Raw genomic sequence first — 14,674 nt, 5'->3', positions numbered from 1 at the left:
GTTTTATTATGTTGGTAAATTTCCGGAATAGTTTCTCCACGTTACATAAGTAATTTACAACATTTTGTTAAGTGAACGAGTAAGACGTCAGTCAATTAGAACTACTGTTATGTTACAAATTACTAATATAACATTTACAATAATTAATAATTTAAATTATATTTATTATTATTACTATGATCTACGTGTTAAATTCAAGCCCACAGGATAATTAATACACATCTACAAGACAAGAAAATAAAAAGAAATAAAAAAACACAGCTTCATTCAGAACTGTTGAAGAAATCCTTACATGGGGTGCAATGATCCACAAGGGGAACACAAGAGGCAATAACCTTTCACTCTGTGTCCCCATAAAAGGACCTCTAACTATTGAATTGATAAATTATGGTGTAGGCTTCTACCACCAATCATAATTCCTAAACCCATTGTTGCCAGAGTTGTCAAACCTCGACGCAGCAAATCTATGATGATGAACCGATTTATTTTTAAATGACTGAGAACTGGAAATATGACCACCCGCAGTGACAGCAGAAATTTTATGACCCTTACTAGTAGGTGTGGCAGGAGATTTCCAATGACTCCTTTTGGTCTCACTATAGGAGGAGCGTTCTCCCGGATCCTCTGTTATCCAACCGCCTCTGTGTTTTGATTTTTGTGGAGTTGTAAAGCCTCTATCTTCATTTTGGGTCTTTCTCTTTTTATGACCCTTACCATGATCATTAGGGGCAGATTTGTATCCTGAGTAGTCTTTATTTTCTCTATGAGGTCTAAGTGTTGGAGTTGATGAATCAAAATTCTTCCTACGAATCTGCACATGATCAAAGACATAACTACTACATTTTGAAACGGAAAACTGGAAAATGGAAATTGAAAAATAAAATAAAACAAATTTGAAAAGGAATGACAAAATACAGAATGACTCTGGGAACATCTAGCTTACCTTTGCGGAACTCACACATTCACGTGCAAAATGTCCTTCTCCACCACACTTGAAGCATGAACTAGGTGACGCAGTATCTGTGGTTTCACCTCGTAACCTGTTGCATGCCTACATAAAAGAATTTTCATATAAAATATGCCGACTACTTAAGAATGAACAACCAAAATTCAGAACTCATTTTTACATGACAAAGAGAACCAATGTTTTCAATGCTAAAGTGACAGGAGGTCAGCACCCCATGATAGAGATGCATCAATTGAATGGAAGACGAAGGATATCTGCAAATGTTATGTGATTGACAGAGAAAAATAAAAATTTTCATAGTCAAGAATATTCAACAAAAAGCTGATGAAAGAAGTGACATTACTGTAACACAAGGTTAAAGCACAACCCCCTCTTCCAACAGACCAAATGACAATGAAAAGACTTACCAATCCAGTGTGACCAGAGTGACCGCATTTGAAACAAGAAAATTCTCTTGAACGATTATCAGTGTTGTTAAACACAGCACAAGATGGCCATAACTCTTGCAAATGTAACATTTGATTTCCTAGTGGAAGAAATAAAACACAATGGGAAAGTGTTACAGAACAACATATTCAGAACATATGGTAAGAAACATAAAAGTGACAGAAAAGGGTAAGAAGGAATAAAAAATGAACTCAGAAGTGAATACAGACCTTGAGGTCATCAAGTGAATAATTGTTCCTGCATGAAACCTGTCATGCCCATAATCTCACATTTCAAACATACTTTAGCATTCTGAGAGCCACTCTTGTATTTCTGGACATCTTTTGCACGGTGACCAACTTTTTTGCAAATAAAGCAATCTTGCGCCTACAAAGAAACCAAATATGATTGAATTACCCGCGACTAATGACTGAATCACAAACCAATCTTGTGCACACAAAAAAGTTTAAAAAGAGAAGGTAGATGAGAAAAAATATGATACATAATAGAAATAGAAAAAAAGAAGTTATTCCTGTTCAGGTTTAAAAAAAAAATATAATAAATAAATAAAGAGAGTTTGATTGAGACCCCGACCCATTAAATAGTTTGTGAAAACTGCACTGGCACTTCACTGGGGTAGTTTCTTTTTCTTTCTTCTCTTTTTTCTCTCCGTTTTTTATTTTAACTCCTAAACACAAGTGTCAGCAAAATTACATTCCAAGACCCTAATTAGCTTTGGAGTTGAGGTCAAAGTGAGCCCCTAACCAGTCTTATCATTTCAGTTTTATGACAACTTCAAAGAAAGCCAAGCAGTAAAAATGTTCTTTATGTCAGAGACGTCTACTTTCAAACAATCAACAATCACATAACCATGATAATAAAGTGGCACACAAAAATAACCTCTACAAAGGAGATAAAATCATTTGATTATAGTAGTCATTCCATATTAATAGATGGGAAATGGTAGAGGTTTCAGTTTCACAGTTTACAAAGTTAGTAGATATCCTTGACATAAAGAACCTACGATCAACACTAATACTTGCAAAAATGTTTCAAATATGCTCAAAAAGTAAAGAGTATAAAAACATATGAACATGCAAAAGTAACACAGATACTATAGACCAGTTTTGTAAACAAGTTTAAGTACAAACAGCTTACATTAGGGAGAAACTATATTTTATGAAATCAAAGAGCATATAGTAAAAAGACCTAAGTACAGAAGCACACAAACCTCTCCTGTAGACCAAAAGAGAAAAAAGGTTTGCATGCATAAATCCCTGCCATAGATATCAGTATTCATAGCACTGCTTAATACATCCTATTTGCTCATTAACATAGTGTTTTTATCTAATCTTAATCTAACACAATTTACACTTAGTGCTTCATTACCTGAGCTCATAATTTTTTCCTTAATAACAATAAGAAAAATTATAGCATAAATGCTCACCTGAACATTACAATAAAAACATATTTGCTTGTTATTTTGAAGTAATTTATCTTACAGCAAGAAAGATATAAAGAAAAAGTCTTTTGACTAGGGAAACATATCTTGGAAAGCAAGACACAACTTTAACAAAAAAACACATACAAAACAGCTCAAACAATGGGATATACAGCTTCGAAAACAGTATTTTCTTACAAACCTTGGAGCATTGCTTGACACCAGTGTCCCACTCCCACAAATAAAGCACGGTTTCTTACGCTTAGCTAATGAAAAGTTCCAGCCATATGCCCCTTCACCCACAATATAGCAAGTTTGCCAACCACTATCTGGAGGATCGAAATACCTTGCCCCGCTGATAGAATAAATATCAGAAAGACTAGGTAAGGCTCCATATGGAAATTGCATATTTTCAAAATGCCAGTTCTAAGCAAATGTTTTGACTCACAAGAAGCTTTCGCAGGACAATATTATCTGATATATCTGAAGCTTTAACTGCCTCTTCACCATTCTCAATGTCTTGACAGAACTTCCTTCACAATGACCTAAAGCAATCCTTTATTACAAATTTGCCTAAACTATGCAGAATAAATAAAGCAAAAAAGTTAAAGTTAGAGAAAACGGTAATAAACAATAAAAATAAACTCACAGATTGGTCTCCAATTTCCATCATTTCAATCTTCTTCTTCTTTTTCCTAACCCTAGTTCTCTTATTATCAATCTTCACGTCTTCAATGACAGTCTTGTCATTGGTTCTACTTGGACCTGCAGTGACAACCCAGGTTCCAGCACAGACGAAGAAGAGAGATCCACCTTTTTCTCATCATATAATATGACGTCATTGTCCTCGTCACCATCATTTTGAACTAACTTGGCCGCCAGCGATCAATAGATGTTTCTCCACAATCTTAAGGCTGAGGTCCCGTTTGCCTCTTCATCTCATCATGCTCACAGCTGCGAACATCCTTGACTTTTTTTTCCTCTTCACAGACTGATTCTCTTTTGTTTAGTCCCTGCGCTCAAAATTGTGAAAGAACCGTAATTTGAAGGAGAAGTGAAGAAGAATCAACTTTTATTTAATCATAACAAATCTACAATATATGTATTTTAGGAATAGGTGCTTCCGCGGCAGCTTTTCAGTATGGTGACTGGTTCTTCAGTGCTATGGCACTGGAGGAGAGGGTGGTTGAGTATAGGATCTGTAACTTAGGAATTAGGGTTTCAATTGGAATTTTTTTAAAGAAACTATTTGATGAGTATTTTAACAATAATAAAAACATTGCTGAAAACATAAAATAATCTGTATCAGCCTAATTATCTTTGAAGAAAATTTTATTTATCCAAATTTATTTCAGGAGGACAAAAAGTGACAACCAATACATGTCATTTTTTTAAGCAATGCATTTGAAAGAAAGTTGGAGATGAAAGGCAAAGGAAAATTTACGAAAGAAAAGAAGAGAAATATTAAAGAATATATTTGCAACTATTGAGGAGAAACATTCAGCAAAACATTATAACCTTTAAACTAAAGGAAAAGGAATTTCATTTTCATTTTATGTAAAATTCAGAGAGGTCTAATTAATCTTTACAATTAGAAAGTCTCTCGACATAACATTGACAATGATGATAATTTCTAATTTAAAAAAAAAAAAAAAAAAATCTATAAGGAAAGAAATCAGAGCAATCACTACCAGTAAAAAATACCTAAGATAGGAGTTCTCAAGCTGACATTTGAAGGTGAAACTGTTGTAGCAGATATTGTGATCTTAATTGTTCATTTTGGAACCACGGCCTCCGTCTGAAAAGAATTTCCCCTACCACGATCATGATTTTTCCTATTTACATTAAACCTACCTGGCCTCAACAGCTTCAGAATTCTTTTGTCTCCTCAACTACTGCCTGGTTCAGTTTAATCAAGCATCAGTGTAATCATTTTCCAAAAAACAAACAAGGAGAGAATTTATTGTTGAAGTGCATTAAGTACTTAACATATTAATCAGTGCCATAAGAATATCACCATTAGATTGGCCTCATTATTTCATATGTAAATCAGAAAATTATACAAAGCTCATGAAGGAAAACATTTGAATATGAGAAAACGTGTGAACACAGCCAATAATTTAGAATAAATATTAGTACCAGATTCTAACTGAACTGGATTTTAAACCATCAACCTACCTCTACAGTTCAAAAACAGCCGAGTTATCATCTTCTTGAAGTTTCTGGTGCTTTTGAGTGTTTGATTGAATCAGAAATTCCCTCCGATCTGGAATCATTCATGAAGAAATTGAAACACAAGTAAAAACCAAAAAGGTACTAACAGCTACATTTTAGGGTAATATTGGGAACCCGAAATCATTCATAAGGTTTAAAAAACAATTGTTACCAAGCATATAGCATCGTTTATTTAAAAGGCATCTCAACGTAAACATAGATGTAAATCACACACAAGCAGACAAAACAATATGCAACATTTAACAAAAGTACGGAAACAATTTCATCAACTTAAAATCTCCAATTTATAACTAAAACCATGCATGTGCCTCCAAAATAATCTATATTCATTCTAATTCTAGATTACTAGCTGATCGCAAACTCTCATTAGTTACACATTATTCAGTTCTATTGACGTTGCCATTTAACAATCTTACAATTTGCTTGACACCAACTGTGTCTCGTGATAAGGAACTCTCAATCTCATCACTTCTCTTATTTATTGAACCGTCTCATTCTTGAAACAGGTAAATTATTGGAGATTGAATTAAGTAGCTTGCATAAGTTGAGATTAAACTCATATTTATCTCAGCTGATTTTTGAGCAATAAACAACCCATTAAAAAGACTGAGCTAGCATCATCACTAGCACAGCCACGACCACACTCGTTAACTAAAACTCTCATTTGTAAAGTTCAATTGACTTAATTTCTGACTGATTAGAGAACACAAGACTGTTATATAAATGGTTGTAGTTAAAGCAGCCGTCAACATTTATATACTAATGAATCTCTACAATTAACAACAAAAGCGTTATTTACCATTGTTCAACTCCACCCCCAATTTGAACACGGCCTAGCACTAGAATTAAATAAAAGAACAATAATAGTCCAAGAATTGATATACATAATACACCATATACAAGATCAGCAAAACTCTAGACTGAATTGAAGCTTACATCATCATCTGAATACTAGAAGTGAGGCCTGGTTCATGTCCCCGGCAGCCACGGATCTTGTAGCCGTAGAAATAGAGGCCCCAGTGTTCTGTTGTTGCTGCAGTTGCTGGGCAGGGACCTTGCCGACCATGCGAGCTTGGCAATTTTCGTGAGGGAAAGCAGATCATAAAGGGTGTGTTTTTGGGTCTAAAAAGGAGTGGCTTTGCGGTTACTGGAAGAGAAAGACATGGTGACAGAAAATTAGGGTTTTGAAATAGTTGAAAAGGGCTAATGCCACGTATACCCTCTCAGTAAGGCCAAGGCGTTGAGGACAATTAGCCTGCCGTCTATTAATTTTGATATTAATAATATATTTTAATAACTTATAAAAATAACGTAAAATTTAACCTTTTACAAAAATTAAATGAAAACATTTTTACCAAAATTTTAAATAATTTTTCTAAATCCCATCCGATCCATATATTAGATTGAGTGAATAAGTCCCATTAAATCTCTTTCTAGGTAATTAAAATTATTTTAAAAATTGAATTTATAAGTATCTGTATTTCATTCCAAAATTACCTTTCTCTAATATTTTTCTTAATTTCTTGTTAACCCCACCATCCTGATTTTTGTTCTACTGAGTTAAATTTCATTATTTCAATTAGGGGTGTTCAAAAGAACCGGTTGGAATCGGAACCGGGGGATACCTTGGGTTTGGTTCCGATTACCAAAAACCAATAATCAACGGGTAGATTCCGGTTCCAAATTTTTGAAACCGTTATTGCGGTTCCGGTTCTATAGTTAGGAACTGGAACCGGAACCAGGAACCGAAGCTAATTGAAATAAAATTAAAGATTAGGGGCGTTAATAAAAATTTTGTAGAAAAAGTAATGTGAATACATTTATATTTATATTTCATACATTTAAAGTAAGTTAGTTTGACTTTTGAGAAACTACCTTTACAAAGTAATGGAGTTTGTAATTTGAATTTAAATTTGTAATTATTTTTGTTAACAAGTGTCAGGTGGGGGGGTATTTGTAAGTTTTTTAGGGTTTTTTTGCCATTTTAAAAACTTTTCAGGGGTCATGTAATTTTACAGGGTAACCAGAACCGAAACCAGAAACGTTGTTACAAGTTTGGTTTTGGGTACCTAGGAACCGGAACCGTTGGTTCAGGTTCTGGTTCCAAATTCAAGGAACCGTCGGTTTCGGTTCTCGAAAAGTGCAAGATACCCAGAACCAAACACCCATAATTTCAATGGCCATCTTTGTTAACATCCACCATCCCTATTTATCTCCTCATATATTTCAATCGTCATTTTTGTTTTTGATAGAATCTGAGTTCACTTTTGATAACCTTTTTCCGTGCAAATTCTTATAATAGGATTTTTATTATAATCAACTTTTAACTTCCATGAGAATTATGAAAATAAAGATGGAATTTCTTTTATAAGATGAATGTTAAAATAATTTCTTTTCCATTGTTCCCAATATATCACAAATTAAAGAGGTGTTTAAAGTTAAACTAAATTTCTGAAATCAAATGCAAGCAAAGACAATTAATGAGAAAATCCATTATATTTTATTCCATTATTTCATCTTTCATCCTCCTAAAAAGAAAAAAAAAAAAAAAATCAATCATGACAACATGTGTGTTCGTTTTATTATTTGGGTAGGACTTTTAAAAAAGTTGAGTTGGGTGGTTATTGCAAGATAAGATTTAAAAATCAACAAAAACACTAACTAGGTTTGTTAATTTACTAAACACCGCTACAATAAAACATTGAAAATTAACAAAAACACCTCTACTTACTCATTAAATGTTGGCAACCGGCCACCACTATCGGAATTCGGCAAATGTGAGTGGTTGGGGGAGTTTTAGTCAGTTTCTAAACTTCTTTTTTGTTGGAGGTGTTTAGTTAAATTAACAAACCTTGGGAGTTTAAAAATAGTTGAATTGAATTTTCAAAATAAAGAAACAAATATGTATTTTGGGTAGGATTTTAAAAATCCTACCCAAAATAACAAAACAAACACACCTAATTTCAAACAAAGAATTTCAAATTATAGTTTTAGAAAATAATAAATAAATAAAGGATTTCTCATTGAATACATTCCTTTTTATCTTGCCTCCGATCCAAACAAGTCGGGAAAAGCTAACGAAAGCTAGCATAATAAAATATCCTATTTCATTTTTCATTATTTAGGAGATTTCCTGTCTCTAGTTAACTTGGATTAGCTTAGGGTGAGTAGGGACTCAATGAAAGGCTATCTTGCTGGGAGTGAGAACTCTTTCTATGTCGATCCAACCGACTTAAGCAATGTAACAATAGTGTGTTTTTGCAATAAATAGGGGGCAACACAAGGGCTAGGTCAAGGATAGACTCGGAATTACAAGTATTTCCCCAACTATAGGTATTATCTCTCCCCGGTGTTTGAGCGGGAGTGCGTTTACATGGAGTTGAATAGGAATCAATAGGTTTTCTCCCATAGAGAGAATAGGTTGAAGCTTAATTTTCTTTTTACTTTGACTTTCTTGGCGCTCAATCCGTTAGTTTTGGCAGTTCCTTCTAGACCTCATCCTCACTATGAGAACAAGCCTCACTCAAAAGTTGGGATTGATGAATGTAGTTTTTGCAAGCATAAGGGTCACTGAAATGCCAAATCTCCTAAGTTGTTTAATAGAGGACCACAACCACACCAACAGAAGCATCATTTCAGGACTTCACAATTTGGCAACTAATTGCAACCATGACCATATCGACCTTCACAGTTTCAGACTACAATAGTTGTACCACCATCAGCAGCAGATCCAGGAATTTCCTTTGATGGGGGCACACAATAAACAAAAAAAAAAAAAAAAAAGAACCAATAATATTCATACTTTTTTTCATTATGATGAGCTTCAACAAAAAGTTACAAAATACAAATAAATATCTTAAAAAAAACACAGTTTTTGTAAAAATAAAACATTTTTTATACAATTGTCCTTGACGAGTTTTCATATTCTAAAAATATTGGATAATCATTTTATCATTAATCATATCAAATACATCTTTCTCAATATAGGTGACCAAGAAATTATTAATCCATTGATCTCCCATTCGATTGCGTAATTGACTTTTCACAAGATTCATTACAGAAAAAGCCCTTTCAACGGTCGCAATTGTAATTAGTAAAACCAATGCAAGTTTCACAAGTTTATACACCAACGGATACAAAATGTCTTTTTTAAAACTAACTAAATTCTTAGCCAAATTACCAATTGTAACTCAACAAATTCATCATAAGAATGCATGTCAATAACAGAAGTCTCAACCTGGTTCTCAAGTACTATCAACTTAAGTGCAGAAAAATCAAATGGATAAAACTGGGCAAAACATATCAACTTATGCTTAGGGGTATAAACAAGTCGAGTATCACCCTAAATGAGCTTGACTCAGTTAAGCATTAGACGAGTTTGAGTCGAGTAACGAGTTAGGAAAATTCGACTCGTGACTCAATTCATTTATAATCGAGCTGGCTCATGACTCAACTCGAGCTCGTTTGACTCGACTCGAAAAGCTCGATTATGACTCAATTAACATGAGCTCAAATTGGCTCGATTATGTTTGTTTGGCCCCTTTTTTATGTAACCAGCAAATCTTGTTTTACACAAATCAGATCCAAAAAAATCTAGATTTTGTGAAGGAACAAACCTGTTGCAGTCGAGAAACGCTAGTTAACGAACTTCTCACAAGTTCTTCGCAAAAAACCGACGTCATCGACGACAGACAAGGCGATGGGAAATGACGATTGGGTAGTTCTTGTGTTTGTGGGCGATTGGGTGTGATTTTGGGGAGACCAGGGTTTCTTGATGATTAGTAATGTGAAAATAGGGTTTATGATTTTGGGGAAATCGTTTATGCGATTTGGGTTAATTGGGGTTTAGGGTTAATTTGCAATTTTTTAAACCTTTTGCATGTCAAATTACAAAACATACCTAAAACTTGTATTTTTCGTTAAAAAAAAACCCTAAACGAGCCATTAGTGACTCACGAGCCAAATCAAGCTGAGCCAAGGTAGACTCGAACTCAGCTCGAAACCTAATTCGAGTCTTACTCGAGCCGAGCTGACTTGTGACTGGCTCGGCTCGGCTCGGCTCACACCTCTACTTATGTTTGTCAAAGCAGAGAATGAATTACTTGGATCTAAACATGTCGTACAAAAAAGCAACTCAGTACTAACCTTAGTGAAACAAGTGTTAAATTCTTGAAGTTGCACATATATCACTGTATAAAACAATTCAACTCGATAGTGATGCAAATTTCATGTGCTCAACTCTCTATCGTGGCCGCCCTCGAATTGCAAACATATCATCCATATTCAAAATGGCAATATCATGCTTTTGGCAAAATGAAGAAACTTCACTCAATGAAGATTCTCATCCTTCATCTCTCAACAATTGTAACCGTTGTTTGGAAACTTTGGCTAAAGTCATAGCATTTACAATGTCTTGATCTTTTCTTTGCAATGCTTGTGATAACTCATTATTAATTGCCAATATACCTTTCATCATATGCAAGCTAAATGCAAAATCAAAGGAATAGATTAAATCTAATAGATTACATGCTTTACCCCTTTGTTCAGGATTTAAACCATCTTCTTCAATAACCTCAAGCACATCACCCACAGAGGAGAACAAAATGATTAAGTTGATCAGTGTATAATAATATGAGCCCCAGCATGTATCACCAACTCAGTTTTAGACTTGTCTCTTGATTCAAACCTCGTCCCTTGCTAACTTCACCAATTTCTAGTACTTCTTCAACAAGTTTACTAACTTGGCTCTCCTGAAGCATGTCTCGACGCTTACATGAACCTCCAACAACATTTATCAAATTAGTAACCAAGCTAAAAAACAAAGCAATAGAAATGTGATTTTTTTGCAACGGCTACTAGTGTCAATTGAAGTTGGTAAGCAAAACAGTGAACATAATAAGCATATTCAATCTTTCTCAAAATCAAACTTTTCAAACCATTAAATTCTCCTTGCATATTACTTGCCTCATCATAACCTTGTCCATGTAATCTTGAAAAACTCAATCCATGCTTAGAAAATAATGACTCAAGAGCCATCTTAAGTGATACTATAGTCGTGTCACTAACATGTACAATGCCAAGAAACCGCTCAAGCACATGACCTTTTCTATGTACATAACGTATGGCAATAGCCATTTGTTCTTTAATTGATACATCACGAGACCTATTAATCAAAACTGAAAGGATGTCATCTCCAAGATCACTAATGATAGCCTTTGTGGTTTTATTTGCTGTAGCATCCACAATATCTTTTTGAATCACTGGTGCTATCAATTTAAGATTCCCAGGTGAATTTTTCAAAACAACACTCTTAAAATGTTCATTGTGCTAAGCTAGAAAAAGAAGAAGTCCGAGAAAGTTACTTGGTTCTTTGAGTCTTTAGTTTCATCATGACCATGAAATGCCAACCCTTGACGCAAAAGAAATATAATTGCTTAGAGAGGGCCACCTCGATATGTTGCTTTTGATTCATTAAATTCACACAACTCTGTCATGCTTGGTTATGAGCACTATTTGGCTGGCCAACATGAATTTCAAAGCGTTCTGGTTTCTTCCAATTACGAAATCCCTCACTAATGATACCAGCTTGGCTCATAATGGCAGGTCTACGAAGATAACAATACAAGCAGAGTGCAGCATCTTTGATCACACTATACTCAAGCCAATCACCACACACACCAAACCACCAAGCAAGATTAAATCAATGATATGCTTTTCCAAATTTTGTTAATAGAAATGCATGATTTCAAGGTTGGCAACAACTCTTTTGTAAGTAAAATCTTCGAATTACATCCCTATAATTAGGATGATAATGATTGATTTTAGGTCGTAAAGATGGATTAGACATAAGATCTTTCAAAATGGCTTCTAGTTCTACACGACTTTCCTTTAATGGATCATTTTCTTTACCATTGGCTTTATTTTCTTGGGCTGATGAGGATGATTGGTTTATTGCTGATTTTCTTTTGAGAAATTTATCCATGTTGCGCACCTAATAATGAGTTTTAAACAAATAAAACAATAAGAAATTATACAAGAATAATAACCCATAGTGATTTACATACATAGTAATAGAAAGACAATAAGACATACATAGTGGCCTATAATGATTTACATACATGGTAATGGAAAGACAATAAAAATATTGAAAATTGAAGCCTCAAGCATTCTTTTCTTCCACACCTAACACTAAAGGACAACCAAAAATCAATAAACCAACACTTACATAGTTAAATTGAAGAAAAGATGAAGAAATTCACCAATTAAACCCCCTACATGTGTTACCTAAAACCAAATGGGAGTTACCTGTTTCAAAATTTCTCCTCCATTTTTGCTTCACTTTCACTCTCACTCCTCTTTTATCACTCTACCTCTTGGCCAAACCTAATCTTCCCTCTCTTCTCTCTTTCCTTTTCCTTTGCTTCTTCTTCCTTTCTTCTTTATGGGTTTTTTCTCTTCTTCTTCATTTTGGGCGAACAACCCAGTTAATATATAAAAAAACTTCTTAGAATTATAAATTGCCCCAAAATTCTTTTATTCTGACCATGACCCCACCACATAAGAATTCTATTGTAAAAATGCCCAGATTTCTCCCCTTTGCTACATGCAAACCCAACAGCTCTTATTCCTTTCATTTTCACTCCCACTAAAACTTTTAAAAACTATAAGATCCACTTGTATAAAAATAAAAATTACAAAGAATATGTAATAAATATATTAGGATTAAAAATGGGGTTTTACAAAAACAAAATCCAAGCTTTCCGTGGGGGCTAGGCCGTTTTGTTCTCAAAATTCTCAAAGTTTTATAGAAGCAAAATTTAAATAAATCTAAAATCTAAAATCCTTAAAAAATTGAGCGGGGGCCATGGTCCCCACTCGTCATTCATTGAATCTGCCCATGTGCATAAGACATTAATGCGCTCTAGTGCTCAAATCTTAAAAAACAAAAAAGAAGAAAAAGGATGTGGTTAAATTTGAAACATGTAATAGCATTTATCCCTATAATATTGTTAATAAAAAAACAAAATTTCTTACCATCAAAGCATATGAACAACCTAAGAAGTATTTGGTTCCTCCTTCTTTGCTCCCATACCCAGTTAAACTCTTGTGAAGAATAACCAAGAGCATCTCACCCTGTGAATATTCACCCAAACTATGAATATCATCAAGCAAAGAAGCATGGGAAGAGTTGACATAACAACCAGAGGTATCAACAACTATAGTGTTGCCTAAAATATACAAAACTGTCGTTCTAACCCTATCATCCATATCACCATCCCTTATGGTTGCTTTATCTCTTAAAATTTTCAGCTGTATTCACCTGCCCTTAATGAAAAAATTATTAGAAGCTCCTTGAAAATATTTATATACTGAAATTTCAAAATCACTTTTCAAACCTAAAATAGATCTACCTTTTATAGGCAACCCTATGATGTAAAGGACATCTTCTAAACCAAAATGAAGGACTACATTATTATTTAGCCTAAAACAAGACATCTCTTTCTCATAAGAGGTAGCCAATCCTTGATTATGTGGGCACAATGCCTTGGCATATTTTGTAATTTTAACAAGTTATCAAATCCCCCTTTCAATCTCTTGTTTCACTATACTTTCAACCTCAAAATCGGGCAAGTTATATGCATGCTCACATACTTGAAATGTCATTGTTCCTTAAACAAAAGTCAAGAAAGAATTAGGATCGATAGATTTCATAAATAGACATATATTGCACAAAATCCACTAAATACATTACTTCCAAAATCCTAATCCAACCATCAAGTAAAAAATAAAATAAATACAAGTCGTCAAGCTCTTCATCATCACTTTTCAAGGGCGAATTCAAAGGAGTTCTTTATTCCATATATGTGGCACAAGGTTTTTATTACATTGGTATTTTTCTTACCCTCTCTCCTTATTTCAAGCAAATTTATAGATATGACAAATTGTCTACAAGAAAGAGAAAAAAATGTTGATAATTGAAGCTTTACTTCGTTGGTTAAGCTACTTATCAAGTAAACACTAATTTTGAATGGTTTTAGACATGTTAGTTAAGTTGTTAGTCCACTAAACATTGCCATGTAGGTTAGAGACATTGAGCTAGAGTGTTGAAGGTAGGGTTGTTATCAAGCTAAGTTTTTGGCTAATAAGGGAGGCGAGTTCAAGTTCGAGCCGAGACAATCGAGCTTACAATTTCATGGCTCGGCTCAAACTTGATAAGGGGGAGATGGTAAACGAGCTTGAGTTCGAGCTCGTTAAACTTATAAAATGTTTATAGAGGACCAACGTTTCTAGGCCTACCCCAATGTTTTCGTAGTATACCTAATGTTGGGTATCCTATGAACAAATGGGTCTCATCACTCCAATAAACCCTAAACCTCAGCAGCCCACGACAACAACCTCAGCAGCCCACGACAACGTCCTCAGGCCCATGTCAAAGTTTTCACAGGATACCCAACGCTAGGTGTCCCATGAATTAATGGGCTCCATTTCTCTATAGCCCTGAATGGTACCTTGTCGGTTTTAGGGCCGTTTATAGAGAACCAACGTTTTCAGGCCCACCCCAAAGTTTTTGTAGTATACCCAATGTTGGGTATCCTATGACCATA

General features: G+C 34.4%; 1 protein-coding gene across 1 annotated transcript; it reads right to left on the bottom strand.

Moving 5' to 3' along the window:
• Positions 1 to 238: 238 nt before the first annotated feature.
• LOC116116662 (zinc finger CCHC domain-containing protein 7-like) lies at positions 239 to 13,733 on the bottom strand. The gene is given in 15 exon segments (XM_031402714.1): positions 239 to 811; positions 944 to 1,051; positions 1,375 to 1,457; positions 1,460 to 1,493; positions 1,624 to 1,666; positions 1,668 to 1,780; positions 3,037 to 3,065; positions 3,068 to 3,193; positions 3,285 to 3,363; positions 3,484 to 3,599; positions 10,756 to 10,848; positions 11,030 to 11,378; positions 11,860 to 12,060; positions 13,104 to 13,202; positions 13,722 to 13,733. Coding segments are annotated over 15 exon segments (1,896 nt in total). The 3' UTR covers positions 239 to 400.
• Between the last annotated feature and the right edge of the window lie 941 nt (positions 13,734 to 14,674).

The sequence above is a fragment of the Pistacia vera genome, unplaced genomic scaffold (assembly GCF_008641045.1).
Source record: "Pistacia vera cultivar Batoury unplaced genomic scaffold, PisVer_v2 Contig78, whole genome shotgun sequence".
NCBI classification, from domain to species: Eukaryota; Viridiplantae; Streptophyta; class Magnoliopsida; order Sapindales; family Anacardiaceae; genus Pistacia; species Pistacia vera.
This window is presented reverse-complemented; position numbering and strand designations above follow the sequence as displayed.